The sequence below is a fragment of the Hylobates moloch genome, unplaced genomic scaffold, assembly GCF_009828535.3.
Source record: "Hylobates moloch isolate HMO894 unplaced genomic scaffold, HMol_V3 SCAFFOLD_5, whole genome shotgun sequence".
NCBI classification, from domain to species: Eukaryota; Metazoa; Chordata; class Mammalia; order Primates; family Hylobatidae; genus Hylobates; species Hylobates moloch.
The window spans coordinates 76,088,199-76,113,718 of record NW_026652280.1 but is presented as its reverse complement, the minus strand read 5'-3'; the positions used below and the strand labels follow the sequence as shown (position 1 = coordinate 76,113,718).

General features: G+C 55.4%; 1 protein-coding gene across 3 annotated transcripts; it reads left to right on the top strand.

Moving 5' to 3' along the window:
- Positions 1-28: 28 nt before the first annotated feature.
- Positions 29-25,290, top strand: TNKS1BP1 (tankyrase 1 binding protein 1). Of its 3 annotated transcripts, none has more exons than XM_032152897.2 (12): positions 29-138; positions 3,062-3,220; positions 4,290-4,923; positions 7,122-7,191; positions 11,123-12,478; positions 14,480-16,641; positions 22,092-22,455; positions 22,704-22,854; positions 22,985-23,121; positions 23,885-24,042; positions 24,326-24,398; positions 24,846-25,290. In XM_032152897.2, exons 2-11 carry the CDS (start codon positions 3,127-3,129, stop codon positions 24,384-24,386), a joined length of 5,187 nt encoding a protein of 1,728 aa, XP_032008788.1. In that variant the 5' UTR covers positions 29-138; positions 3,062-3,126; the 3' UTR covers positions 24,387-24,398; positions 24,846-25,290. The 3 variants fall into 3 exon arrangements, with proteins under 3 accessions (XP_032008788.1, XP_058294677.1, XP_032008789.1); XM_058438694.1 differs by lacking the exon at positions 29-138 and adding an exon at positions 526-587; XM_032152898.2 differs by lacking the exon at positions 29-138 and adding an exon at positions 2,695-2,773.
- The last annotated feature ends 230 nt before the right edge of the window (positions 25,291-25,520 follow it).

Genomic DNA, 25,520 nt, shown 5'->3' with positions numbered 1-25,520 from the left:
AGCTAGGGGCGGGGCCCCGTCGGGGCTCGCAGTGGCTTCGTCCCGCGGTGACGGCGGCGGCGGCGGTAGCAGCGGCGGCGGCGGCGGGGACTGGCATCGGGGCCCCGAGCCGAGCGGAGCCGGATCCTGGGCGAGCGCGTGAGTGCGCGGGGGCGGGCGGGCGAAGGAGGGGGCGGGGTCCTGGATGGGGCGGGGGAGGGGCATGGAAGGGGTGGTTGCTTTCCAGCCGACACCTTGGGTTGAGGTGGTGGTGGTCGGGGGGTCACCAGGAAAGTTTGCAGGGGCCGGGGGCGCTGGGGACGCTTGAGGCCCGGGGGAAGGTGGCGCGTGTGCGCGGGGGCGGACGGGGTATGGTTTGGAGCTCGTGCTGGCGGAGCCAGAAGAAAGGGGGGAGGGGGCGAGGGCTTGGGGCGGGGCCGGGGGCGGGCAGAGCCGCTGGAGGGACCCCTGCCTCCTCTTCCCCCAGGCCGCGCTAGCCCCCTCCCCCGGCTCCTTCGGCACGCCCCCAGCCACCCCAGTCCGCCCCCACCTGATCGACGTCTGCAGCCCACCGTCTGTTCGCCGGCTGCTTCACAGCCCGCTCACAGGTCCTCCGCTTCTGCCACCACCGCCGCCCCCTCCTCCTCCTCCTCCTCCATCCTCTTCTCCTCCTCCTCTTCGGCTGCCGCCGTCCCTTCTGTGTCCAGAGCTCCCCACTGGGCCCCTCCAGACAGCCCATTGCCCGGGGCTGTTCCATCTTCCCGTTGGCCCTCCCTCTTTCCAGCAGTTTACGTGCTGTCTCTGCCGACCTCTCTAGCCTCGGATCCGGCTGGAGATCCTGGGCTCCATAGGGGCGACCCCGCCTGCGCCGAGTCCCCTCCAGGGCTGGAGCTGCCCAGCCCTTCTGGAGGCCTTATCTGCCAGGGGTCAGCTCGTCTCTACCCTGCTACCCTCTGCCCCGATACCCTCTACCCCCGGTCTCTTGGGGGTGGGGAGTGCTCAGAACCGCTGCGATTTTGCAGCTTCTGGCCACAGCCTTGGTGGCCTTGGTCACCTGGGGCCCCTGGCTCGGGTCTCTGAGTTGCTGTGGCCACCTCCGCACCTGGGGACTCTGAGCCCGCCTTCATTGCTGCAGCCCCTCATACCGCAGAGGGGCCCATCAGAACCCCAGGTGAAAGGATTTTTTTGGTTCTGAGCCAATTCATTTCCATCTCCAACCACCCACACTATGTCCCTAGTAATAATGTTCAAGGACAAGGAAACAATCTTGTGTTTTAATTTTATTTTTTCTATTATGTGCCCCTCCCCCCACCACACTTGGCCTGGCTCTGCACAGTTATTCACCCACCCACAGTGGGCAGTCTTCGTGGTGGTTGACTGACCAATGGGTTGACAGTACTAGGTTTCTCTACTGTCTTCATACCCTCTGCTATCTTTGAAACACCTGGGGCAGGGTCAGCGTTAGGGGAGGGGAGTTGGATTTTGCAGAGGTTGAGCACTGGGGGTCCCTTTTAAGGATTTGGTGCTGTCTTCCCAGACCAGCTGGAGTGGGTGACTTTAAGTGAGGCAATGCCCCTTGCAGGTTGGAGAAGTTTGGGTTGTCCTCAGGGCTCTGCATACCAAGTGAGGGAAACTTCTGCCTTGCATGAGAGGTGCAGGGCCCTATCCCCCAGGGTCTCCATGTTTTTGTGGGTGGGAGAGTGCTTCAGGAGTCAGGATGGGAACTGAGGAGGTGGTGGAGTATCTGAAGAACAGGTAATAGGACTAGGGCCTGGGAGAGTGAAGGAATGGTCCGGGAATGCTGGTAGCCTGGAGTCAGGGAAGAGGAGGAGGTGGTTATCAGGGATGTTAGCTCATTGGTGACACTGAATGGAATCACAGTAATAATAGGCAACATTTGTTGAACCCTTATTATGTGCTAGGCATTGTGCTAAGCCTATTTCATGTACTATTTCATGTAAGCCCCCTCAGGGTCTCAATAATCCCATTTTTCAGTTGGAGAAACTGAGGCTTGGAGAAGTCACACGGCTAGAAAGTGGTAGACCCACCCAGCATTGAATCTTGGTATATCAGATCCCGAAGCTCATGTGGCAGGCTTCTACCACCGGGCTGTGCCACTTGGTTTAATTTCTTCTGTCCCCCTCAGAACTCCTTAAAGCCAACCCTAGGCTGGTGAGTGAAGCCCACATAGCCCCTTTTCATAGGCTGTGGCTGCTCCACCCTGACTGTCTTAGAAGGTGGAGCCCCAGGGAATTTTCCCCCAAGTCACTCCACCCCCCGGATGTTCTCAAGCCCTGTCCCGTTCTCCCAGCCCAGGCCTGGGCCGGCTCCTCCTTCCTCTTGGCTAGGCCCTGGAAATCCAGTGGGAGGCCATTGCTATGGCAACAGGACTAGGCCCTGGCTTTACCTCATCAAATTCCAAGCTGAAGCCAAGCGATTGAGAAATTAAAGAAAAAAAATATATTCCAGATGTTTACTTTTTATTTCTTATTTTTCCGTGTTTGGATGAGACAGCTCTGAGGGAGGGGAGAGTGGGGCAGGGATGTGGAAGGAGAACAGGGAGAGGGGGGAGAAGGAACCACTCCCAGCTGCAGGAGGGAGGGAGAGAGGGAAGGAGGGTGAGCGGGAAGGGGGAGGCAGGCAGTGGGGCGGAGCCCAGGTTGGGGAGGAGCGGGTTTTTCCCGTCTCCCGTGAGGTGATTCACAGAGAGACTTCATACTTTGCAGCTCTCTAGCTCTGCTTTGAGTAGACACCTCCAGCAGGGCTGTCCTACCCAAGGGGCACTGTGGGGACTGTAAGTGGGGTGTCTTGGAGAGCTTGTCAGAGGAGGGAGCAGTGAGTGACTCCCTGAAGCGCTAGGACTTTGGGGTTAGGAGATAAGAGTTGGGGAGGATCTGGGAAGAGTTGAGGATATGGCTGCTGGGAACCTCCCTTGACCTCTTCCTACCCTCCCCCACCCCCACCCCAAGTTCTCTCTCCCTGTCCCACACTCTGCCTCTGCTAGAAATAGGAGACTTCTCTCTGCTAAACCTACTGGCAACACCCAACTCTTTTTTTCCTTCTCTTCTCTCTCTTTTCCTAGGTCTGCAGCCACCCCGGCTCCTACCTCTCTGCCTCCCCGCTCTCAAGGAGGGTCTGCCGCATGTGATGAAAGTGTCTACTCTCAGGGAAAGCTCAGCCATGGCTTCCCCACTGCCCCGGGAGATGGAGGAGGAGCTGGTGCCTGCTGGCTCTGAGCCAGGTACCAATGGGTGCAGGGTGGAGCTGGGTGGCTGGGAGGGGGTGGGAAGGGCAAAGGCTGCCCCCTCTTTCTGTCTTGGGGGATGGTTGAGTGATGATTCTGTTGAGATAGGGAAGGAGTACCAAGGCAGCGCAGGATGAGTTTGAAAGGTTCTCAGCTTCTCTTGAGACTCAGAACTGTTTGGGATCATAAATCTCAAACAGGTATAAGAGCAGACAGGGACCTTTGAGATGATATGGATCAAGCTACATGCTTTGCAGAGGGGAAAACTGAGGCCCACAGGGAAAAATGGAGTGTACAGGTGGGAGTTTGAACCCAGACCTCCTGGCTCCTTGTGTAGACTCTTTTCTTATATTTAGCCGAACGTGTAGGAGATACGGGATTCTATCAGGAGGACTGTGGACGAGGGTACTTCCAAGGTCATTTAGCTTTATGTAGAAGGTAGATTTCTGGTCCTGTTTTTTTTCTCCCCGTAGCAGATTTACTTTTGTTTGACTTGGGTCAATAGTAAGTTTGCATTCCCAGTCACACACCAGATGACAGTGGGGAGGTGGCCTGGGAGTGTGCCGTGGCTGAGAGGAGGCAGCCTGGAGGCAAGATAGAGAAGCTTAGCTGAGATTGAAAGTTTACTATGGATGATAGAGAAGAGTGTCACATAAGGTGAAAAAACTAGATTGGGAATATGGGGGGCTGACTGCTTGATAGGGGCAGGCAGGCATTTGTTTATTGGCTCATTTGTTCATTCATTCTTTTGTTTAATTATAACTTATACTAGGTACAAAATACAGTACAGGAAGAAATAAGGTGCCAGGTAGGTCCTTAAATAGCTTCAGCTTAAAAGGGGAATCGGCTAAAACATTTTGGGAGTTTGAAGAAGGGAGAAGATGCTTTTGGGATGTGTGTAGAAAATCAAGGAAGGCTTCATGGAAGAGGTAGCATATGACTTGTGCCTAGAAAGATGTGAATATTCTTAAATTGGAGGGTGGGAGTTGAGGTGGAACAGGAAACAAAGAAGTTCTGCTTCGTGGTTCTTCTGACAGCTCCCCCACCAACCCTTTCCTTTTGGTAGGTGACACTCGGGCCAAACCCCCTGTCAAGCCCAAACCCCGGGCCCTGCCTGCCAAGCCAGCCCTGCCTGCCAAACCCAGCCTGCTGGTGCCTGTTGGGCCTCGGCCTCCCCGGGGTCCCCTGGCTGAGTTGCCTTCTGCCAGGAAGATGAACATGCTGGCAGGACCCCAGCCCTATGGTGGCAGCAAGCGCCCCCTTCCCTTTGCACCAAGGCCTGCAGTTGAGGCCTCCACTGGAGGAGAAGCCACCCAAGAGACTGGGAAAGAGGAGGCTGGGAAAGAGGAGCCACCCCCTTTGACACCCCCAGCTCGATGTGCCGCCCCAGGGGGCGTACGGAAGGCCCCTGCCCCTTTCCGCCCAGCCTCAGAGCGCTTCGCGGCCACCACGGTGGAAGAGATCCTGGCCAAGATGGAGCAGCCTCGGAAGGAGGTCCCTGCCAGCCCTGACCGCCTGTGGGGTTCCCGCCTCACCTTTAACCACGATGGCAGCTCGCGGTATGGCCCCAGGACCTACGGCACGACCACTGCTCCCAGGGATGAGGATGGCAGCACCCTCTCCAGGGAATGGTCCCAGGAGGGGCCAGTAAAGTCTCCAGCAGAGTGCCAGGAAGAGCACAGCAAGACCCCTGAGGAGAGGTGAAGGGTGGGAGGTTGTATATTTTGTGGCAGCCTGGAGGTCAGGTGGGGTGGGATTGGGTGGGGGCTGGAGACCAAGTGCATGGCCCCATATAGGGTTGTGACTTTTACCTGTAGGTTGGTTGTGTGCTGTGAGTACAGGTAGATCCCGATCTAGGTCACAAATCATTCCCCAGCAGATGGTGTTATCATTACTGTATGCTTTTAAAGTTGTAGTTTTCTTTACAGAGTTGATTCAGGTTTATGTTAGAGAGTTCAAATGTACAGTATAGAAGTTTAATAGACAATAGACTTTTTTTGTTTGTTTGTTTTGAGATGGTGTTTTGCTCTTGTCGCCCAGGCTGGAGTGCAGTGGTGCGATCTTGGCTCACTGCAACCTCTGCCTCCCAGGTTCAAGTGATTCTCCTTCCTCAGCCTCCTGAGTAGCTGGGATTACAGGCATGCGCCACCATGCCCAGTTAATAATTTTTTTGTATTTTTAGTAGAGCTGGGGTTTCACCCTGTTGGCCAGGCTGGTCTTGAACTCCTGACCTCAGGTGATCTGCCTGCCTCGGCCTCCCAAAGTGCTGAGATTACAGGCGTGAGCCACCATGTCCAGCCAAGAAGTTTATTTTTAGTTTCTATGTACTGAGAGCTGGGCACCAAACTTTGCCTCATTGGCATCCTGTTTGTTCAAGGGAGTATTAGATCCATTGTAGAGATGAGGAAACTGAGGCTCAAAAATGACTCCCATAGTCTCAGCAAGTTAAGAGACAGAGACAGACGTTTGTTTGATTCCAAATCCTCTGCTCTTAACTGCCAGCTCTCACAGTGGGCAGAGCAGTGTGCCAGTCTTGGGGTGGGGCTGCATGTGTCAGGATGAGTAGGGGACAGTCTCTGCCTGTGAGGTAGAATCTGATGGGAGAGGTAAGAGAGGAACGCAATTTTTTTTTTTTTTTTTTGAGACTGAGTCTCACTCTGTCACCCAGGCTGGAGTGCAGTGGCGCAATCTCGGCTTACTGCAAGCTCCAGCTCCTGGGTTCACGCCATTCTCCTGTCTCAGCCTCCTGAGTAGCTGGGACTACAGGCGCCCGCCACCACACTCGGATAATTTTTTTGTATTTTTAGTAGAGACGCAGTTTCGCTGTGTTAGCCAGGATGGTCTCGATCTCCTAACCTCGTGATCTGCCCGCCTCGGCCTCCCAAAGTGCTGGGATTACAGGTGTTAGCCACCGCGCCCGGCAAGAAGAACACATCTTGATGCCAGGCCAGCTAGTGTCTGCACAGAGATTTTGGCTGGTTGGAGATATTTGCATATGATACGCTTCTCCAGATTTGCCACTAGTATAAAGCAAGGCTGGCCAGGAGGTGCTTCTTGGGGTGGTGGGCACAGGACATTGGAGGAAGAGGCTGAGGCATCTCAGGAGCCATCAGCTGCACAGAGGCTGTCCTCAGTGCTGGGAGAGCCAGCTTGAGGTATGGCTGGCTCCTTGGGCCTTTGACCGCTGTGCTGGGCTCAGAGGCTCCCTTTCTCTTCCTGCTGCTATGAAGGCGAGGGCTGGTGTGGTCTGGGTTGAACGGGAAGCTGAGGGGCCCTGCCCTGCCCTGCCCTCTGGCCTTGCCCTTCTCTCACCTGAAAGTGTCCGGAGCCTTGGCCCCAGAGCTACTCCTTTGCCTGTCCCAGACCAGGGTGCTGTGAGGTCACACTCTTGCCCAGGCTAGGTTCCACCCGCCATCTTCCTTCTCTCCCTCACTCCAAGTAGGGCTTAAGAACAACTTCAACCCTGGAAAATCACTCTTTCCTCTTCCCCTCCCCCACTGCAATTCTTCAAGAAGTATTGGCAGGGCAGCAGGACCAGCTGCACTCTTCCTGGCTAGAGGAGAACTTTAACTCTTTATGGGTTAAAGGAAAGAGGAGTTATCTTTTTAGGAGCCGTTGAGAGGGCTGGGCATCCGGGATGCTTTTCCTAAAGGAGCTGGGGAATTTAACCCTTCATGCTCAGGTAGGGAATAAGCACTGTTTTCCGGGACACTTGCCGAATGGAAAATGGACAGATTCTGTGTCCCTAGTAGTTCCAGGCAGGGCTCAAGAGTAAATGGCTAGGGGGGTTTAACCTTTGGGTGCTGTTAAAGTTGCACTGGGAGACTCTCCCACATTTTCCATTCTGTGACAGACTCTAACGTTCCGTGCTTCCATTTCCTGTCTTCATCCCTCACAGGAGCCTTCCTTCCGACCTGGCCTTCAACAGGGACCTGGCTAAGACAGCCAGCTCGGAGCTACCTGCTGATGTGAGTTATCCTCCGGTTATGAATCAGAATCACGTATTTTAGAGCTGAAAGTGTCATCTGAGATCATCTTTTCTACTCTCCTTGTAGTTCAGATGGGGAAACTGAGGCCCATGGAGAGAGTGACTCACTGGAGGGCTGGCCCTGGGATTTTTTGATTCCTAGGCCAGTGCTCTTGATCACCAAAGTGGCTAAGTGTGGTTAAGGCCATGAGGCCATTCATCATAAACAGTAATGATAGTATCCGCAGCAACTACCATTGATTAAGTCCCTACTATGTGCTGGGTCTGTCCCGGGAACGTTAACTAACTCAATCCTTGTGATAACTCTGGCTAGTAGACCCGGTTAGTCCCATGTGAGAGGTAAGAGCACCTGTACTCACAAAGGGTAAGTAACTTAGGCTGAGGCAGGAGCTGCTGTGTGCTTTCCCTGGCTGGGCTGCCTTTTCTGGGTTCAGAAGAGGGGTGAGTCCTTTTGCTGAGATTTTCCCATCATACTCTCATTCTTGAAGATGGTCGGCCTGCTTTCTTGAGTAAACAAGGTACAGGATGGCCCTTTTTGCTCATACAGCCCTTGCTAGCTGGAGATCTGACTTGATTCATTTGTCCATCCAGCAAGCAGTGACTGAGTGCCTGTTAGGAGCTGGATGTTGGGATAGCTGTCAAGGTAGAGTAGAGAGTGCAGGGACGAGTGTGGTCAGGGAAGGTGTCACTGTGAAGGGCAGAGGCTGAGCTGTGTGCATGTCTGGGGAGCAGCATTCTTGGTAGAGGGCACAGCAAGTACAAAGGCATTGGTGCTTTCCTGGCAAGGAGGCCAGGATGTCTGCCTCGCAGTGAGAGAGGAGTTAGGTGGTAGTGAGGACCGACGGGTGGTGGGGTTGGATTGTGTCAAGTCTCGAAGGTCTCTATAAAGACTTTGGCTAGAGTGAGAGCAACAGGCCATTTGAAGGGTTTACAGGAGAGGCATGGGATGCTGCTGTCTCAGTTGTAAAGAGTCACCTGGCCCACTGGATTAAGAATCAGTTGCAGGGAGGTAAGATCAGCAGCATGGACCAGTCAGGGAGGGCTGTTGGAATAGTCCAGGTGAGAGATGATGACGGCTTGGACCCTGGAGGTAGCCACCAGTGGAGAAGGGGAGAAGTGGTTGGTTCTGGATAGAATTTGAAGGCATGGTGGAAAGGACTTTCAGATAGCACAGAATCAAGGGTGACCCCAAGGCTTTTGGCCTGAGCAACCGGAAGGATGAGTTTATGGTTGCCGAGATGGGGACTTCTAAGGGTGAAGCAGGATCGGGGGAGATGGGAGGAGTTTTGCTTTGTTGAATTTGAGATGGCTTTCAGACATCCATGTGGAAACGTCAAGCGGATGATTGGGTAGTCGAGTCTGGCCTTCAAGGGAAGTGAGCAAATTTGAAAGAAACACTTGGGAATTGTCAGAGTAGGGATGCTTGCGAAGACTGGCTGAGATTACTGAGAGTGGGGATGGTGCAGGAGGGGAGGGCCCGGAGGCACAGCCAAGGAGACTGGGAGGATAGTGAGAGAGTCCACCAAGTGGAGACAGCCTCCAGGACTGGGGGAGGGCGCCATCAGCTGTCAGATGCCACTGACAGGTCAAGTAAGGTGAGCACAGAGAATTGGATTCAGCTCCAGGGAGGTCATCCGTGACCTTGACGAGAGTAGTTAGGTGGCAAGGTAAAGGAGAAAGCCTGTTTGGAGTGGGTTCAAGAGAGAAGGGGACAAGAAGAACTGTGGATATTAATAGTGAATGTAGACAGGGCTTTCAAGAAAATGGGTGGTAGCTAGTGAGTGATGTGGGGTCAAGAGTGGCTTTTTGCTTTGCTTTTTTGGCTTTTCAAGACAGAAGAAATTAGAGCAGTTTGTGTGCTGATGGAAATGATCCAGTAGAGAGGGAAAAAAAAATCAATGATGCAGGAGAGAGAGGAGGGATTGACCTCAGCCCCAAGCGAGGACAGTGCCTGATAGCAGAAAGGGAAGCAGAGTGCTTGGGCTCCCATGCAGGAAGTGGGTGGTGTGTGTGTGTGTGGCAGGGGGCCGGGTGCGGGGGGGGGGGGGCGGCGGTTGTCGGGTTCTCTGCTGGTGGCCTCTGTGTTCTCAGGGAACAGGAAGCAAGGCCATCAGCTGAGAGAGGATTGGGGGAGGTGGGGGAGGTGTGGAGGTCTGACGGGAGAAGATGCTAAAACATTGCCTGGGAGAGTCATGGAGTGAATGGGAGGGGGAATGCCGTGGGATTCTGGGCAGCTCTAAGGCTGGCTTGAGGTCAGTGGTGAATCTGGAGTGAGACCAGCTGTCACGATTATGTGTTTTTCTCCAGCCACATGCAGCTACTCAGGTGCTGGGCTAGGACTGGCCCAGCTGTATTGGAGAGCTGTATTTAAACAGGTTAAACAGTGTGATGAAGCAGATGAGGGAGTTGAGCGTTGGGTAAAAAGTGACGTTAATGGTGATAAGAAGAGAGGTGAGGGTGTGAGGGGAGTGGGGGACAATGAGAAAGAATTAGGGTTAAGGGGCTGTGCTACGAGAGGGGCTGAAAATGAGGGCATTGGGGAAATAGAGTGAGCCAGTCAGATAGGCGGTGGGGATGGGCAAGCGGGATACTTGGGATTGAGATGATGCAGAGGTTGCAGCCACTGGTAAGGATGAGGTCTAGGGTGTGACCTTGAGAGGATGGGTCGCACAGTCACTGGGAAGAGGAGGTCAACAAACCAGAGGCTGGAAGGGTCGCATCTGGCTATGGAGTTGACTGTAAGCTATCACAGCAATGATGGAGAGGGTTGCAGTGATCCAGCGGTTATGGTTTTCAAGGAATGATGGGTGTTTAAGGGTCGATAACAAGAAAGAATTGTGTGTGCTGTAGTTTAAGGGCACGAACTTTGAAATTAGAACGTTGCAGAGGGGAGTGAGCATGGAGGGAACAGAAGGGACCTTGAGAAGCAAGCAGGACCCTTTATTTTGCCCAGGCCTAGTAGCTGATGATGTGGGAGAAATAACTGCATGGGAGAGGGCAGCCAGGGAAGCGTGACCTCTGCAGAGGGCAAAGGTCAGATGGAGCCAGACTCACTTCATTGTCTGGGGACAGGTGGAGTGCCAGGTGCTTGGTGCCTTGTTTGTCCCCCTCTTCTCTCCATGTCCTCCCCACTCTCTGCCGCCATCATCCCATGAGTCCTATGCCGAGGGGCCAGTGCACACATTTCCCTTCACCCTCACCTAACTGGGAGATGAGCATTGTTGCCACCAGCCCTAATGTACAGATGGGGAAGCTGAGGCTCAGAGAGACCAAGTGTCCGCCATACGTGAGGGAGGGCACATGCTGGTAAGAGGCAGTGCTGGGATGGCTCAAGCCAGGGGCTGTCACAACCCCCAGTGCCTTTTGCCTGGGTCCCATGGCCTTCCTGCTTCCTTGGCACCTTCCGTGCCACGAGGGGCACCCCCTGCACGCTGTAGCCGCTCCTGCGAGCTGCTCTGTAGCTGCACTGCACCTTGAGTCCTGCTTGGACGCAAAACCCTCTCTCCCCTCCTGACTCCCATGTGCTGAGGTGCCTCAAGAGCTAGATTCTCAATGTTCCTTTTCCCTTTATAAAGCCGGTGTTCTGGACCCCAAACTGTGGCCTCTGAGGAGATCCTCAGATGAGCTTTGGGTTGAGTGGGTGAGGGGTTCCAACTACCTGAGATGGTAGGAATTATGCTTTGTGAATAAGGATAGGCGCATTCTGGGGGAGAAGGTCTAAAGGGGGCTCTGAGAAGTCCTGCCTTGCATCGTCTGTGGGGCCCCTCCCATCTATCCCAAGAGGACCCCCTCGGGTTCCAGTTTCCTCCTCCCAGCCTGGGAGAAGCTGACCTGGGGTCTGTGTGGGGTCGGAGGGGACCCTCCCCACCCCGCTGAGGGGTGAGTGACAGCTCTTGACCTTTCTCTTGCAGATTTCCAAGCCCTGGATTCCCTCAAGTCCAGCCCCCTCCTCAGAGAATGGAGGCCCTGCCAGCCCAGGCCTCCCTGCAGAAGCCTCAGGCTCAGGCCCTGGCTCTCCCCATCTTCACTCACCTGACAATAGTTCTCCCTGCCACTCGCAGCTTCTGGAAGCCCAGAGTCCTGAAGCTTCCCAAGCTTCTCCCTGCCCCCCTGTGACTCCATCAGCTCCAAGTGCAGCCCTGCCTGACGAGGGCTCCTGCCATACCCCCAGCCCGGGGCTCCCTGCCGAGGGGGCTCCAGAGGCCCCCAGACCCAGCAGCCCTCCCCCTGAGGTCTTGGAGCCTCACAGCCTGGATCAGCCCCCTGCCACCTCACCCCGGCCCCTGATCGAGGTGGGTGAGTTGCTGGATCTCACTCGGACGTTTCCATCTGGCGGGGAGGAGGACGCCAAGGGTGACGCACACCTCCGCCCCACTAGCCTGGTTCAGCGCCGATTCTCCGAAGGTGTGCTCCAGTCACCCGGCCAGGACCAGGAGAAGCTGGGGGGCTCGCTGGCTGCCCTGCCCCAAGGCCAGGGGAGCCAGTTGGCCCTGGATCGTCCCTTTGGGGCAGAGTCCAACTGGAGCTTATCACAGTCCTTCGAATGGACCTTCCCCACGCGGCCCTCGGGTCTGGGCGTGTGGCGGCTGGACTCCCCGCCTCCCTCCCCCATCACTGAAGCCAGTGAGGCCGCCGAAGCTGCTGAGGCTGGCAACTTGGCCGTTTCCAGCAGGGAAGAAGGAGTGTCTCAGCAGGGGCAAGGGGCCGGGTCAGCTCCAAGTGGGTCAGGAAGTTCCTGGGTGCAGGGGGATGATCCAAGCATGTCCCTCACCCAGAAGGGCGATGGGGAGAGTCAACCTCAGTTCCCAGCTGTTCCCCTTGAGCCCCTGCCTACAACTGAGGGCACACCTGGATTACCTTTGCAGCAGGCAGAGGAGAGATACGAGTCGCAGGAGCCCTTGGCTGGACAGGAGTCCCCTCTCCCCCTGGCTACCAGGGAGGCAGCCTTGCCCATCCTAGAGCCGGTCCTGGGGCAGGAGCAGCCAGCACCCCCTGACCAGCCCTGTGTTCTCTTTGCTGATGCCCCTGAGCCTGGGCAGGCACTGCCTGTTGAGGAGGAGGCCGTGACCCTAGCCCGGGCTGAGACCACCCAACCCAGGACAGAGGCTCAAGACTTGTGTAGGGCGTCCCCCGAGCCTCCGGGCCCTGAAAGCAGCTCCCGCTGGCTGGACGACCTCCTGGCTTCACCACCAGCCAGTGGTGGCAGTGCAAGGCGGGGAGCTGGATCTGAGCTGAAGGACGCACAGTCCCCAAGTACCTGCTCTGAGGTGAGAATGGGCATAGGGAGAGTGGGACTTCTGGGGACAGAGGCCAGGGCTTGGGTGGGCTTCATTTGATCGTGGATTTTACGTGTCGCGAGCTTGAACATGGATTTTACGTGTCGAGAACATGGATTTTACGTAGCGAGCAAGGCAGCTGTGGACCTGCAGATTGTAGCTCTGCAGAGCCACACAGGACGGTGTGTGGGGTTTCGTGTGAGACTCTATCCCAGCTCCAGCATTCGCTAGCTGATCGGTGTTGGGAAGAATGTACCTTAACTGCTGAGCTTCAGAGTGCTTTCCTGATAGTAGCATTGGCCTCTTAGAGTTATATTGTGGGTAAATGCGAGGCGGAAAGCTCTAGGCACAGTGTGTGGCAGGTGCTGGGTATTCAGTCTCATTACGGGAATATCGTTCAAGGCAAAATAGTGTAGCCATTTAGAGCATGGGCTCCTGGGTTCATCTCCTGGCTCTGCTTTCCTTTGCCCAGGTGTGACCTTAAAAGAGTGACTTTTCTGCCCTCTGCGTCAGTTTCCACATCTGTAAAATGTGGATAACAAGATGAGCTCTACCTCCGAGGGTGTTGGCAAGGGTTCAATGATCTGTAATGTCTAAAGTGCCAAGAATAGCGCCTGGCTCATCCTAAGTGCTTAAGAAGTGTTGGCTTTTACAAACGTTATTAACGTTGAGCTCCAGACCTGCTTTGTAGACAGGCAGCTAGGCCTCAGAGGAGGCGAGCCTTGTGCAGTTACCCAGCAAGTTGGTGGCTGGGCCCGGGCCAGCGCCGTTTCCCGGCCCAGTGCCCTTTCTCCTACCAGGCTGCCTCTGAATTTAAGGGCTGGGGGCCAGGTGGCTTGTGAAATTTATTTCTGAAGCCAGGCCTGGGCTGTAAGGGGCGGGGCTGCAGGAAAGGAGGAGCCTGGGGGCCTCTAGGGGCTGGGGGGCGGGGAGAAGGAGGAGCAGGAAGGGGTTAAGCTGACTCCTGCAGTAGGTGTGTCTGTCCCGGGATGTGGGTGACTCAACTGGCTCCTGGGCGGGGCTGCCCAAGCTGCAGCTGCTCCGGAGGGAGCAGGGCCAGGGTGAGGGAGAGCCAGCGCCAGAGCCGTCGGACAGGTCCCAGCGCGGGGAGCAGCCCAGCCCTATCCCTGCGCCCGGCTGGCCGCACCCAGCAGCCCCAAGGCAGGTTGGGGGCGGGGGGCCATGGCCCAGCCCGGGGATGGGGAGGCCAGCATGTCTATCCTGGAGCGGCTGCTGGCCAACGCTGCGCTGAGGGATGAGGCTGGCCGGCTCCGAAGCCCTGAGCCCAGGGCTCTCCCGCCCACAAGGGTGAGTCAGGGAGCGTGAGGTGGGGGGTGGGGTGCAAGAAGCCCTGGCTGGGATTTTCCCCTGTGCCAGAGGCTGGCTGCCCCTCCTGTCTTTCCTGGGCCAGGGTGAGGGCTGAGAGGTCTTCCTGGGGAAGATTGAGCAGACGGCACTTTGGTTGGGGAAGAAGGGCCTGGGTACTTATAGGAGGATGGGGGTCAGATGGGGCATGGGGGAGGACGGGCTGGAAAAGCTGTCATTGGTGTTGGAACCTTGCCTTGCAAGGGAAGTCGCAGAGAGGCTTTGAATCTTGACCTCTCCTAATCAAAAGGAAGGTGCACTACCTGCCATTCCTGTGTGAAGACCACTCCTCTCCTGGCTGTTAGCCAAGTATTGCCCAAGACTTGTAAACATGACCATGGGACCATCGATTGAGTGCCCACTGCATGCCAGGCACCATGCTGAGTGCTTGGTCTAAATGATCTCATTTAATCCTCTCACACGAGCCCCATGCAATAGGAATTATCCTCGTTTAAGGATGAGGATGCCGAGGCCCAGAGTGGTTAAGTGATTTTCTCAAGGTCACACAGCTTTCTGTTGCCAAAGTGGGGCTTTCAGGCACTAGGCAGCGCTGACTCTGCTGGATTGACTCCCACCCCAATTGAATCTAATCGTTGTTTCTTTGTCTACTTTTTTTCTTATTCCCAGGGACTCCTTGGCTGGTCCCAGAAAGATCTGCAGAGTGAATTTGGGATCACAGGAGACCCACAGCCCAGCAGTTTCAGTCCTTCCAGCTGGTGTCAAGGTGCTTCTCAGGACTATGGCCTTGGGGGTGCAAGTCCTAGAGGAGACCCAGGTCTCGGAGAGAGGGACTGGACCAGCAAGTATGGGCAAGGAGCAGGGGAAGGGAGCACCAGGGAGTGGGCCAGCAGGTGTGGCATCGGCCAGGAGGAGATGGAGGCCAGCAGCAGCCAAGACCAGAGTGGAGTGTCTGCCCCAGGGGCGCTCACAGCCCAGGACCGGGTAGTTGGAAAGCCAGCCCAGCTTGGCACCCAGCGGAGCCAGGAGGCAGATGTTCAGGACTGGGAGTTCAGAAAGAGGGATTCCCAGGGCACTTACTCCAGCCGGGATGCGGAACTCCAGGACCAAGAATTCGGGAAGAGAGATTCACTGGGTACTTACAGTAGTCGAGATGTAAGCCTCGGGGACTGGGAATTCAGGAAGAGAGATTCTCTGGGTGCTTATGCCAGCCAAGATGCCAACGAGCAGGGCCAAGATTTGGGGAAGAGGGACCACCATGGCAGGTACAGCAGCCAGGATGCCGATGAGCAGGACTGGGAATTTCAGAAGAGAGATGTGTCACTCAGCACCTATGGCAGCCGGGGTGCAGAGCCACAGGAACAGGAGTTTGGGAAGAGCACTTGGATGAGGGACTACAGCAGCGGTGGCAGCTCCAGGACCCTTGATGCCCAGGACAGAGGCTTTGGAACGAGACCCCTGAGCTCTGGGTTCAGCCCCGAGGACGCCCAGCAACAGGATGAGGAATTTGAGAAGAAGATTCCAAGTGTGGAAGACAGCCTTGGAGAGGGCAGCAGGGATGCTGGCCGGCCAGGAGAGAGAGAATCAGGGGGCTTGTTCAGTCCTAGCACTGCCCACGTGCCGGATGGGGCACTCGGGCAGAGAGACCAGAGCAGCTGGCAAAACAGTGATGCTAGCCAGGAGGTGGGAGGGCATCAGGAGAGACAGCAGGCAGGGGCTCGGGGCCCTGGCAGTGCTGACCTGGAAGATGGGGAGATGGGAAAGCGAGGCTGGGTCGGTGAGTTTAGCCTCAGTGTTGGCCCCCAGCGAGAGGCAGCATTTAGCCCAGGGCAGCAGGACTGGAGCCGGGACTTCTGCATCGAGGCCAGTGAGAGGAGCTATCAGTTTGGCATCATTGGCAACAACAGAGTGAGTGGTGCTGGCTTTAGCCCTTCTAGCAAGATGGGAGGTGGTCACTTTGTGCCTCCTGGGAAGACCACAGCTGGCTCGGTGGACTGGACTGACCAGCTGGGTCTCAGGAACTTGGAAGTGTCCAGCTGTGTGAGTTCTGGGGGCTCAAGCGAGGCCAGGGAGAATGCCGTGGGACAGATGGGCTGGTCAGGTGGCCTGAGCTTGAGAGACATGAACCTGGCCGGCTGTTTGGAAAGTGGAGGGTCTGAAGAGCCCGGGGGAATCGGAGTTGGGGAGAAGGACTGGACTTCTGATGTTAATGTGAAGAGCAAAGATTTGGCTGAGGTCGGGGAGGGAGGAGGCCACAGTCAGGCCAGAGAGAGTGGCGTGGGGCAGACTGACTGGTCAGGTGTGGAGGCCGGAGAGTTCCTTAAATCAAGGGAGCGTGGAGTTGGGCAGGCAGACTGGACACCTGACCTCGGGCTGAGAAACATGGCCCCAGGGGCAGTCTGCAGTCCTGGAGAGCACAAAGAGCTTGGGGTGGGCCAGATGGACTGGGGTAACAATCTGGGCCTGAGGGATTTGGAGGTGACCTGTGACCCAGAGTCTGGAGGTTCTCAGGGGCTACGGGGATGTGGAGTGGGGCAGATGGACTGGACCCAGGACTTGGCACCCCGGAATGTGGAGCTCTTTGGGGCTCCGAGTGAAGCCAGGGAGCATGGGGTGGGTGGGGTGAGCCAGTGCCCGGAGCCTGGCCTGAGGCACAATGGCAGCTTGTCTCCTGGCCTGGAGGCCAGAGACCCCTTGGAGGCCAGGGAGCTGGGGGTTGGTGAGACAAGTGGGCCAGAGACCCAGGGTGAAGATGACTCCTCATCTTCCTTGGAGCCACACCCTGCAGACCCTGGAATGGAGACAGGAGAAGCCCTCAGCTTCGGAGCCAGGTAATGAACGGAGCCCCATCCCAAGTGTGGGAGGGAACGTGTGAGGGCTGTCCAAGAAGTCGGAACCTTTCTGAGGAGGGAAGAAACAGTTTTTCCTGAGGACTTTTAGTGTTTGGATAATTGAGACATTTTGGACTAAGAATTTTTAATTCTACTTAAAAAAAAATTGAAATATGATACACATACAGGTGAGTTCCTTTTTTGAAGGATGACTAATGTGTTACTTTTGCAACCCGTGTTTGAGCTTTCTTGGTGATTTGGAATTGTGACTGTGATGGAGGAAATGGTGCATGTCATAGCTTGGATGGTTTCTGATGGGTTCTACTCTTGTACACAGTAGCCGTTCCCCAGGCCTCTCAGCCCTGAAGCCACAGGTGGTTTCATAGGCATAGGGCAGAGAATTCTGTGTCTTCTTGGCCGGGACCACCACAGCCAGGAGTGGAGTGGACGGTGGCACCCACGGGTTCTCAAAGAGGTTAGGGACTTGGTGCTTCTTGCCTGTCCTGTCATGAAGCCTGGAATAGCAAGTTCAAGAACCTGAAGGGTATGGGGACGTGGCCCCATGACCTTGGCCTCTATGTGCAAATTTGCTGAAAGAACTTTCCAAAGGCTTTGCAAGCCAAGCACAATCTGTTTCATGGATGTTTTAAAACCAGCTGAGACGATTTTGCAGCTGAGAAAGGTGCTAAAAAGGCATCGCATCCGCTTTGTTAACATTTGCATCCATTGAGATTCGCTTTTATTCCCTTTAGTGAGCAGAAAATGTTATCTTTTCCAGCCCCACAGTGGGAGCTTCTCACTGGGTATGTGGGGAAGGCAAGGCGAGTGTGGGGCAGGGGCTTTTATAAGTGGAAGGGGTTGGTGGTGGGAGGAGAGGAGCAGGAAGGGGCTAGAGCACATCATGGTGGTCTTGGGGAGTCGGGAGAGACATATGGGATGGAGGAGGAGAAGGGAGAGAGGAAGATGGGCCCAGGGAGATGCCCAGGGGGGTTTGAGGAAGGGGAGCTTCCTGTGGATGCAGGCTGTTGAGGGGGTGGTGACGGAGCACAGGGAACCACTGAGGCTGCATTGAGGACTGCAGGGACAAGGGGAGGGCGCAGGACTAGGAGTCGGGAGGCCTTGTGGTCCTGGGCAGGTTGCTGGGCTCTGAGCCTCAGTTTCTCAGGGTTTGACTCAGGAAGTGCAGAGTTCCAGCTTTAATGTTCTTAGTGCAGGGGAGAGTCCAGGCTTGGCGTGGTTATTCCTGATTTCTCTTCCTGGGACTCATAGAACTTTGCATGCCCCATTCTTAACCACACATCTTACCTCATTGATCTTCACAGCTGCTCTGTGAAGCAGGAAAGTGATTTTTATCCTCTCCACTGGAGGGTCGAAAGGTGGTGTGACCCCTTAAGGGCAAAGAGTCAGGAGCACCTCTTTCTCACTTGTATATGTTAACTGCTTTCAGGTGTGGCCGCTGTGGGACCCACCGCTCTCTGCCTTTCTGTTCTGTGTGGGGTGGCTCTTAAGAAGTGGAAAGTGATCATCTTGTTCCCTTAGTTTAGGATGGAGGGAGGTGGGGCGGGGATTGTGATAGGACTAGGTTAGGGGAAGAGGAGGATAGTGTCAGAGAAGCAGGGAAGCACTCACTGAGCTTTGGTCTCATTGGGTCTTTAAAGCACCCAGGCCTTTGTGGCTGTGTTACCATAATCTGGCCAGTGTTGACTTTAACCTGAGTTCAGGGGTTAGCAGTGATGCTATACAGGTGAGCCTCATTGTATGCAACAGAAAGCGTGGCTCCTAACAGAAAGCATGGCTTCTCAAAAGCTGAACAGAAACAGTTGCTTTAGAGAGGAATTCCAGGGGCTTGTTTGAATTTTATGCTTTCGGGCAGCCTTTTCTAACTAACATGTGTCCTAAAGAGTACCAGTCTGTGAATATGTTTGGAATGTGCTGGGTACTCTGTGGCCGTACGGAAGACTTAGTCTGTATATTAGCATGTATTAGTACCTTAAAGACAAGTAATGCAGTATTTTCCAAGCTAATTTGGCTAATGTCCAAGAACCTAGTGTTCTGAGCAGGGAAATTCTGATGTAGGGAAATTCTACACTATGGGCACTTTCTCTTTTTTTTTTTTTTTTTTTTGTTGAGACGGAGTCTCGGTCTATCGCCCAGGCTCCCAGCCTGAAGTGCAATGGTGCGATCTTGCCTCACTGCAACCTCTGCCTTCTGGGTTCAAGCGATTCTCCTGCCTCAGCCTCCCGAGTAGCTGGGATTACAGGCGCACATCACCACGCCCGGCTAATTTTTGTATTTTTAGCAGAGATGGGGTTTCACCATTTTGGCCAGGCTGGTCTTGAACTCCAGACCTCAGGTGATCCACCCACCTCGGCCTCCCAAAGTGCTGGGATTACAGGCATGAGCCACCATGCTTGGCCCACTATGGGCACTTTCTCTTTAAAGAAAATTTTGGAGGTTCCCTTTGTAACGAGAAGTCCTTGAGAATAGCTCAGAGGGGTCTGGCTTTGGGTCCATCTGCCAGGCTTGCATTCTGATTCTGTCACCACCTCTATGACCCTGGGCAAGTTTGTTCTCTTCTGTGGGCCTCCGATTCCTTGTCTGTAAGTTGGGAGTAACTTACTCCTAGTACTCATGGGGTTTTGTTAATTGGTCCTCACAAAAACTAGGGAAACTGAGACCCAGAGAGGCAGTGTAACTTGCACCGGTTCCCATGGCTGGTGGCTGTGGGTTCTTCTTGTCCCCCTGGGCCCAAGCCTTGCAGTCTTCTCTGGGCACCCTCCCTGTCTCTCTGGGGTCAAGGTCAGCTGCTGTTTCTCTAGACACATCTTTCCAGCTTCACCCCTCCCTCATTTCAGGTCTCAGAACACTGGGATATTCACGTTTTGTAGTTCCAGTGCCATGTTTGCCTCTGGAGCAGTGGTGGAGGGTGGAGTGGGATACAGTCTTGGTCCTCAGGGTACTCTAAAGTTTAGACCAGGTGAAGGGTATAGATGCGACAAGATGAGGCACATCCTCTCTGGCCAGGGACCCGTGTTGAGGATGATAATGACTATCCTAATAATTTGTCGTATTTGTCAAGTGCTAACTATGTGTTAGGCACATATTTCTGCCAACAAACTAGAACAGTTTATGTACTTTTATTATCCCCATTTTACAGATAAAGAAACTGAGGTTCAGAGTGGGACAAGTAACTTGTGGTCAAAGCCACAGGCATAGGAGGAGACAGAGCCTAGCTGCGTCCTGGAGTGGCAGGACTCAGCACCTGTGTTCCTAACTACCCCTCTTTCCTGCTCCCGTGCTGGGAGGGGCTCAGCTTGTACGTGATTTGGGTGCTTAGGGGTAGAAAAGCTGCTTCTAAGGTGGGGTGAAGGGCGAGCGGGGTTTAGTCCAGCGGGGTGGACGTAGCTGCACTTTCTTGGGCTTTCCCCACTCGCCACTCTCCACTCCTCAAGGCCACCTCCAGAGCTCACTGACCTCTGCCTGAGTGGCTTGGGCCACCTCTTGCTTTAGGAGTGGATTTGAAGACAGTCTTGCTTTTGCCTGGCTGATTGCAGTGTTTGTTCAAAGGACCTCACCTCCTGTTCAAGCTCGTCTGCCTCACTTGGCCTCCCAAAGGGCTGGGATTACAGGCGTGAGCCACCGCGCCTGGCTGGAATGGATCTTTTTAGCTACCTGGGCATTTTACATCTCTTTAGCTCATGGGGCCTGCCCTTAGCCTTCTTTTGCCCCACCCCAGGGAGAGGCTTTGGGCCCGGCCTCTGGAGGCTGGGTGGGGTGCTGTTGCCGCCCCCTCCCTCCAAATCCTCCCTGATTTTAAGCTGGCTGTCAGGGTGAGCTGGCTTTGGCCCCCAGCCAGGGCAGCTCCCAATTCTGCTGCCTTGCTGTACTTCTGCTGCCGCCACTGCCTCCTCCCCCAATGTCTCTCCCCAGACCACTTTAATTTCCATCTGTCAGCAGCTTGTGGAAGGACAGACTGCCACCCATGCTTTCTCTCCCTGCCGCTTCTTCCTGCTTGATATTGACTCACCTGCCCCACTCTCCCCCTGCTTTAATCCCAGTGGGAACCTGGGGCCTGGCTTCCAGGCACTGCCGTGCCAGCCTTTCCCACACCTCTGTGCGTGGTATGAGTGTGTGTGTGTGCGGGGGTGGGGGCGCGGGGATGCGCGTGTTTGTGTCAGGTGTGGCTCTGTGCCGTGTCTGTAGACGTGGTGGGTGCGAGGTTCATCTGGGGGAGTGACAAACAGCACACAAGCTCTCTGCCTGAGTGTGTGTGATGAATGTGAATGTGTCTTGTCATTTTGGGGAGTGGCCGCTGGACAGGGTGGGTAGTATGAGTTAGAGAGTGTGTGGTGTGCTCCTGCTGTGTTTGTATTTTGTTTTTAGATGGGGGTCTTGCTATTTTGCCCAGGCTGGTCTTGAACTCCTGGGCTCACGTGGTCCCCCTGCCCTGGCCTCCCAAGTAGCTGGAATTACAGGTGTGAGCCCTGCATCCCATGTCCAGCTGTATTGTGTTTTGAGGAAGCAGCAGACAGAAGATGCATATGCTGCATGGAGGTCCAAGGTGACCCATCCCCTCATTTGCTTGGCAAACATTTGCTTAGTCCAGCGCGTAGCCAGGCTCTGGGTCAGGTGCTGGGGGCATAAAGGCAGAAAGGGCCCCGTTTTTGCCCTTGAGGAGCTCACCGACAGGCTGTGGGGACAAAGAACCACAGGACAGAAGCAGGAACTGGCATGGATTGGAGCCCAGGGCTGGTAGGTCCGAGGCGGCCATGGTGGCTGGGAGGGGGCAGGGCAGCTTCGGAAGCGGAATTGAACCAAGGGGACAGTACCACCAGGGACAGTGTGGTGCGGGGAGCTTTCCCGAAGAGGGAGCAGCTCGTTCAAAGTCAGCAGCATGTGAGGGCCAGGTGTCTTTGATGGTCCCTGGTTGCTCTGTGAGCCTGGGGAATGAAGAGGCATAACGTGGGGGCTGAAGACAACATGAGTCTGGAGAGGCAGGTGGGCCAGTACCTGGCTCACCCCAAGGAGTGTGACTGCCCGAGCACGTGGCCCTGGGAGGGAACACATTGCTAGCATCCAACAACAACAGCAGGAGGAATAATGGCTGCTCCTTCTGGGGTGCGTGCTGACCAAGACTGCGCTAAGTGCTTTAGATTTTTCTTTCATCCTTGCAGCAACTCCGTGCAGTTAGAGGAGCCTGAGCTGTTTCCAGGGAAGGGGCCTCACCCAGGGTCTCAGGGATTTGAACCTGCCAGACTGGCTCAGCTCTTCACCTGTGTGCTGTGTTGCTTAAGGCCCTGACCGTGTCCTTCTTGAAGGAGTCTGGAAAAAGCATGGGAAGGAGGGCAAGGGAGAGTTTGGGGGCTGGGGGAAGGAGCTTGTGAAGTAGGCTTCAGGGCAGGGAGATGGGGCCTCACGATGATCTCATTCTCTGTCTGTCCCCTTTACAGCCCTGGCAGGTGCCCAGCCCGCCCCCCACCCTCCGGCTCCCAGGGCCTGCTGGAGGAGATGCTGGCAGCCAGCAGCTCCAAGTCGGTGGCTCGGAGGGAGTCAGCGGCCTCGGGCCTTGGGGGCCTGTTGGAGGAAGGAGCCGGGGCAGGTGCTGCCCAGGAGGAGGTGCTGGAGCCTCGCAGGGACTCTCCACCCTCCTGGAGGCCCCAGCCTGATGGTGAGGCCAGCCAGACAGAAGACGTGGATGGCACCTGGGGCTCTTCAGCAGCCAGGTGGAGCGATCGGGGGCCAGCACAGACTTCTCGGCGACCCTCCCAAGGCCCTCCTGCCAGATCCCCCAGTCAGGACTTCTCCTTCATTGAGGTCAGTGGAGGGTGAGCCCAAGACAGTGGGTGGGTGAGGGCAATGCAGCCAGAGCCCCATTCCTGGAGCTTCCCTGAGCAGAGCTTCCCTGAGCAGTCCCAGTCCAGGAGGCAGAAAGCGGGTTTTAGGTGCATCATGTGAACGTGAAGCTCCGGCTGCAGGAGGGGTCCAGCTCCTGGTCAGCCACTGTTGAGGGGCTCCTGTGGGATGAGGCAGTATGGCAGCGGTGTCACCATTGTCCCGAGCAGGACACCGAGATCCTCGACAGTGCCATGTATCGGAGCCGTGCCAACTTGGGGCGCAAGCGTGGGCACCGGGCCCCAGCCATTCGGCCTGGGGGTACCCTGGGCCTGTCGGAGGCAGCAGACTCGGACGCACGCCTGTTCCAGGACTCTACAGGTAGGGCTGATGTATTATTTTGTGATGTCTCTTGATCTCTGGGGCATTAGGCCAAGCTTTTGCAGGGTCTACGGGTTTGGGGAGTCTGGGTGTGCTGCCTTCACTGAGCCCCTTTCCTGGGCCTTTGCAGAGCCACGGGCATCTCGGGTGCCATCTTCAGATGAAGAGGTAGTGGAGGAACCTCAGAGCCGCCGGACACGGATGTCGTTGGGCACCAAGGGGCTGAAAGTCAACCTCTTTCCTGGCCTGAGCCCTTCAGCCCTGAAGGTACCATCTGATCATTAAGCAAACATGTCCAGCCATCTGGCCAGGTGGCCACCTTGCATGCTGTCTTTCTTCTCTCCATCCATCAATTCATTCCCCTGTCCCCTCTCCCATTCCCCCTCTCACTCTCCTCTCCATTGAGGGCTCCAGAAGATCCCTTTGTGCCCTGCTGGGCCCTGTGCTGTGTGCCAAATGGGATGGAAAGAAGAACAAGACGTGTTCTTGTCCTGGAACCTCAGGGGCAGTGGGAGACATGATGCCCATAATTAGCCTGGATGAGGGAAAAAGTTTAGGTGTCCCTGAGGAGAGGCATAGATAAGGGCTGGGCCTGTTCAGAGAGAGAGGAGTTATTTCCTAACAGCAGAGTGGAGGGGAAGGGGAGTGGAGGGTGGATTGGAGAAGGCCTCTTGTAAGTATTTGATCTTAGCCGGCGGCAGGCACAGGAGTTGGCTCCTGAGCCGGGGTGGTGGGGTGGCATTGCAGGCAGAGGGAGCAGGGGTGGGAAGTCACCACTGGCTTTGTCCCACCCAGTTTGTCTGAATTCAATCCTGCCATATCTTTTTGAGGACAGAAAGGTGTGCAAGGCATAGCTCAGTTCTGCGGGAAGGGCATCTCTAACTGACTTCCCATCCTTTGGAGTGAAAGGACTGCAAAGGGGTCTCTGCTTGATTCTGGGGACTGCACACTCTTGAGATAAGGTCTCACCCCCTGAGAATCCTACTGCCTGTCCCTCTACTATCTATCTGCATCTGGACTTGTTTCTCAGGCCAAGCTGCGCCCCCGGAATCGCTCAGCTGAGGAGGGGGAGCCGGCTGAGAGCAAGTCGAGCCAGAAGGAGTCTGTGGTCCAGCGTTCGAAATCCTGCAAGGTCCCAGGGCTGGGGAAGCCCCTCACGTTACCTCCCAAGCCAGAGAAATCCTCAGGGTAGGTGACCTAAGCTGTGGGCATCTGCTGACCTCACTGTATTACCCTGATGAAAAGGGAAACTCTCACTTCACAGAAGAGGCAAACGGAGGCTCAAAGAGGAGCCTCAGTCGGACATGCCCCAGGTGAACGGTATGAAGATGGTGTCAGAATTTGGGTCCCTGCAGCCAGGCCCCAGACTGCCTCTTCTTGTTAGAGTGTGGTTTCTGTCCCTATCACGTCTCCTTGTTTTGTTCAGTTTCCTCAAAGTTTGCATTCTGGACCTTTGCCGTCTGCCTCCTAGGTCAGAAGGATCGTCACCCAACTGGCTTCAAGCCCTGAAACTGAAGAAGAAGAAGGTCTGAGAAGTCACTGAGGTGAGGACAGGTTCCTGGGCTTGGATCCAGTCTGAGGAGGGCCTGCCCTGGAGGCTTGGGAGGCCTTGTGCCCGTTCTGTCTCTTAGCTCCCACCCCTTTCTGTGCAAGGTTAAGAAACAGCAGGTGAAGCCAAGCTCCAGAGACTCGGTAGGCCCTTGACTCCTCTAGATTTTGTCCACAGGGAGCTCAGGGTGTTGTCTGGCCTGGTATGGAAGAGGAGGAGGGCTACTATCCTAGCCAGCCTCCCTGTGCTCAGGGACAGTCCCCCCATGCTCCCTGGCTGGACGGAGAGTGGTCAGCCAACCCTTCTGGTCTGGGACCCTGTGGGCACTTACCAGGCTCCATGACCAGGCTTAGCTGGGGGCACCAAGATGGGTGTAGGGGAGAGGAAGCTGAAGCCTCCACAGTGTCCTTCCCTGATGTCTTTTCCTCCCTTCCCATTGCAGGTTCTTCCCACCTGGCAGTCTCAGGCAGTGCCCATTCCTGTGGGGTCCCTGGGTGAGGAGACGGCTGGAGCCCCACCATGCCCCAGGCTGCAGCCTTTGTCCCCCTCCAACTCTGAGGAGCATCTGGGGAGGCACATTTATGCACTTTGTATCACCTTCCCAACTCCCCCCACACCTTCCTTTCCCTGGATTTCGTCACTAGTGGTTGAAGGTTTTGTCCCTTCCTCTCTTCCTTCCCTCTCCCTCTCTGCTTCCTCCTCCAGCCTCCCTTGGGTTTTCTTTTGATACCAATTTATAGCATTTTTTATAAAAGCCTTTGATTTTTATAATGGGTGGGACTATACCCCTGCCTCACCCCAGGTCTCCGTCTGCCCCACCAGGTACCCCACAGAGACCAATGACATTTTGCCACTTGAAACAATAAATAAAGTTTTTTGGGAATTGGTGCTGTCCAGGTGGTGGACAAAGCTCATGGCTGCCCGTCTCCTCTTCCAAGGCTGTAGTTGGAAAATGCTGATTCCCACTCTGCCCCACCAGGGGCTCACTCTGACATTGGATGTGTCACTTCCCTTTCACTTACATCAGTGAGAAGGGTATATGGTTTACAATAGGCTGGTCAAGAATTCAGACACCCCCTAAATCTTAGTAGTTAACACAAAAAGGTTTATATTTCAT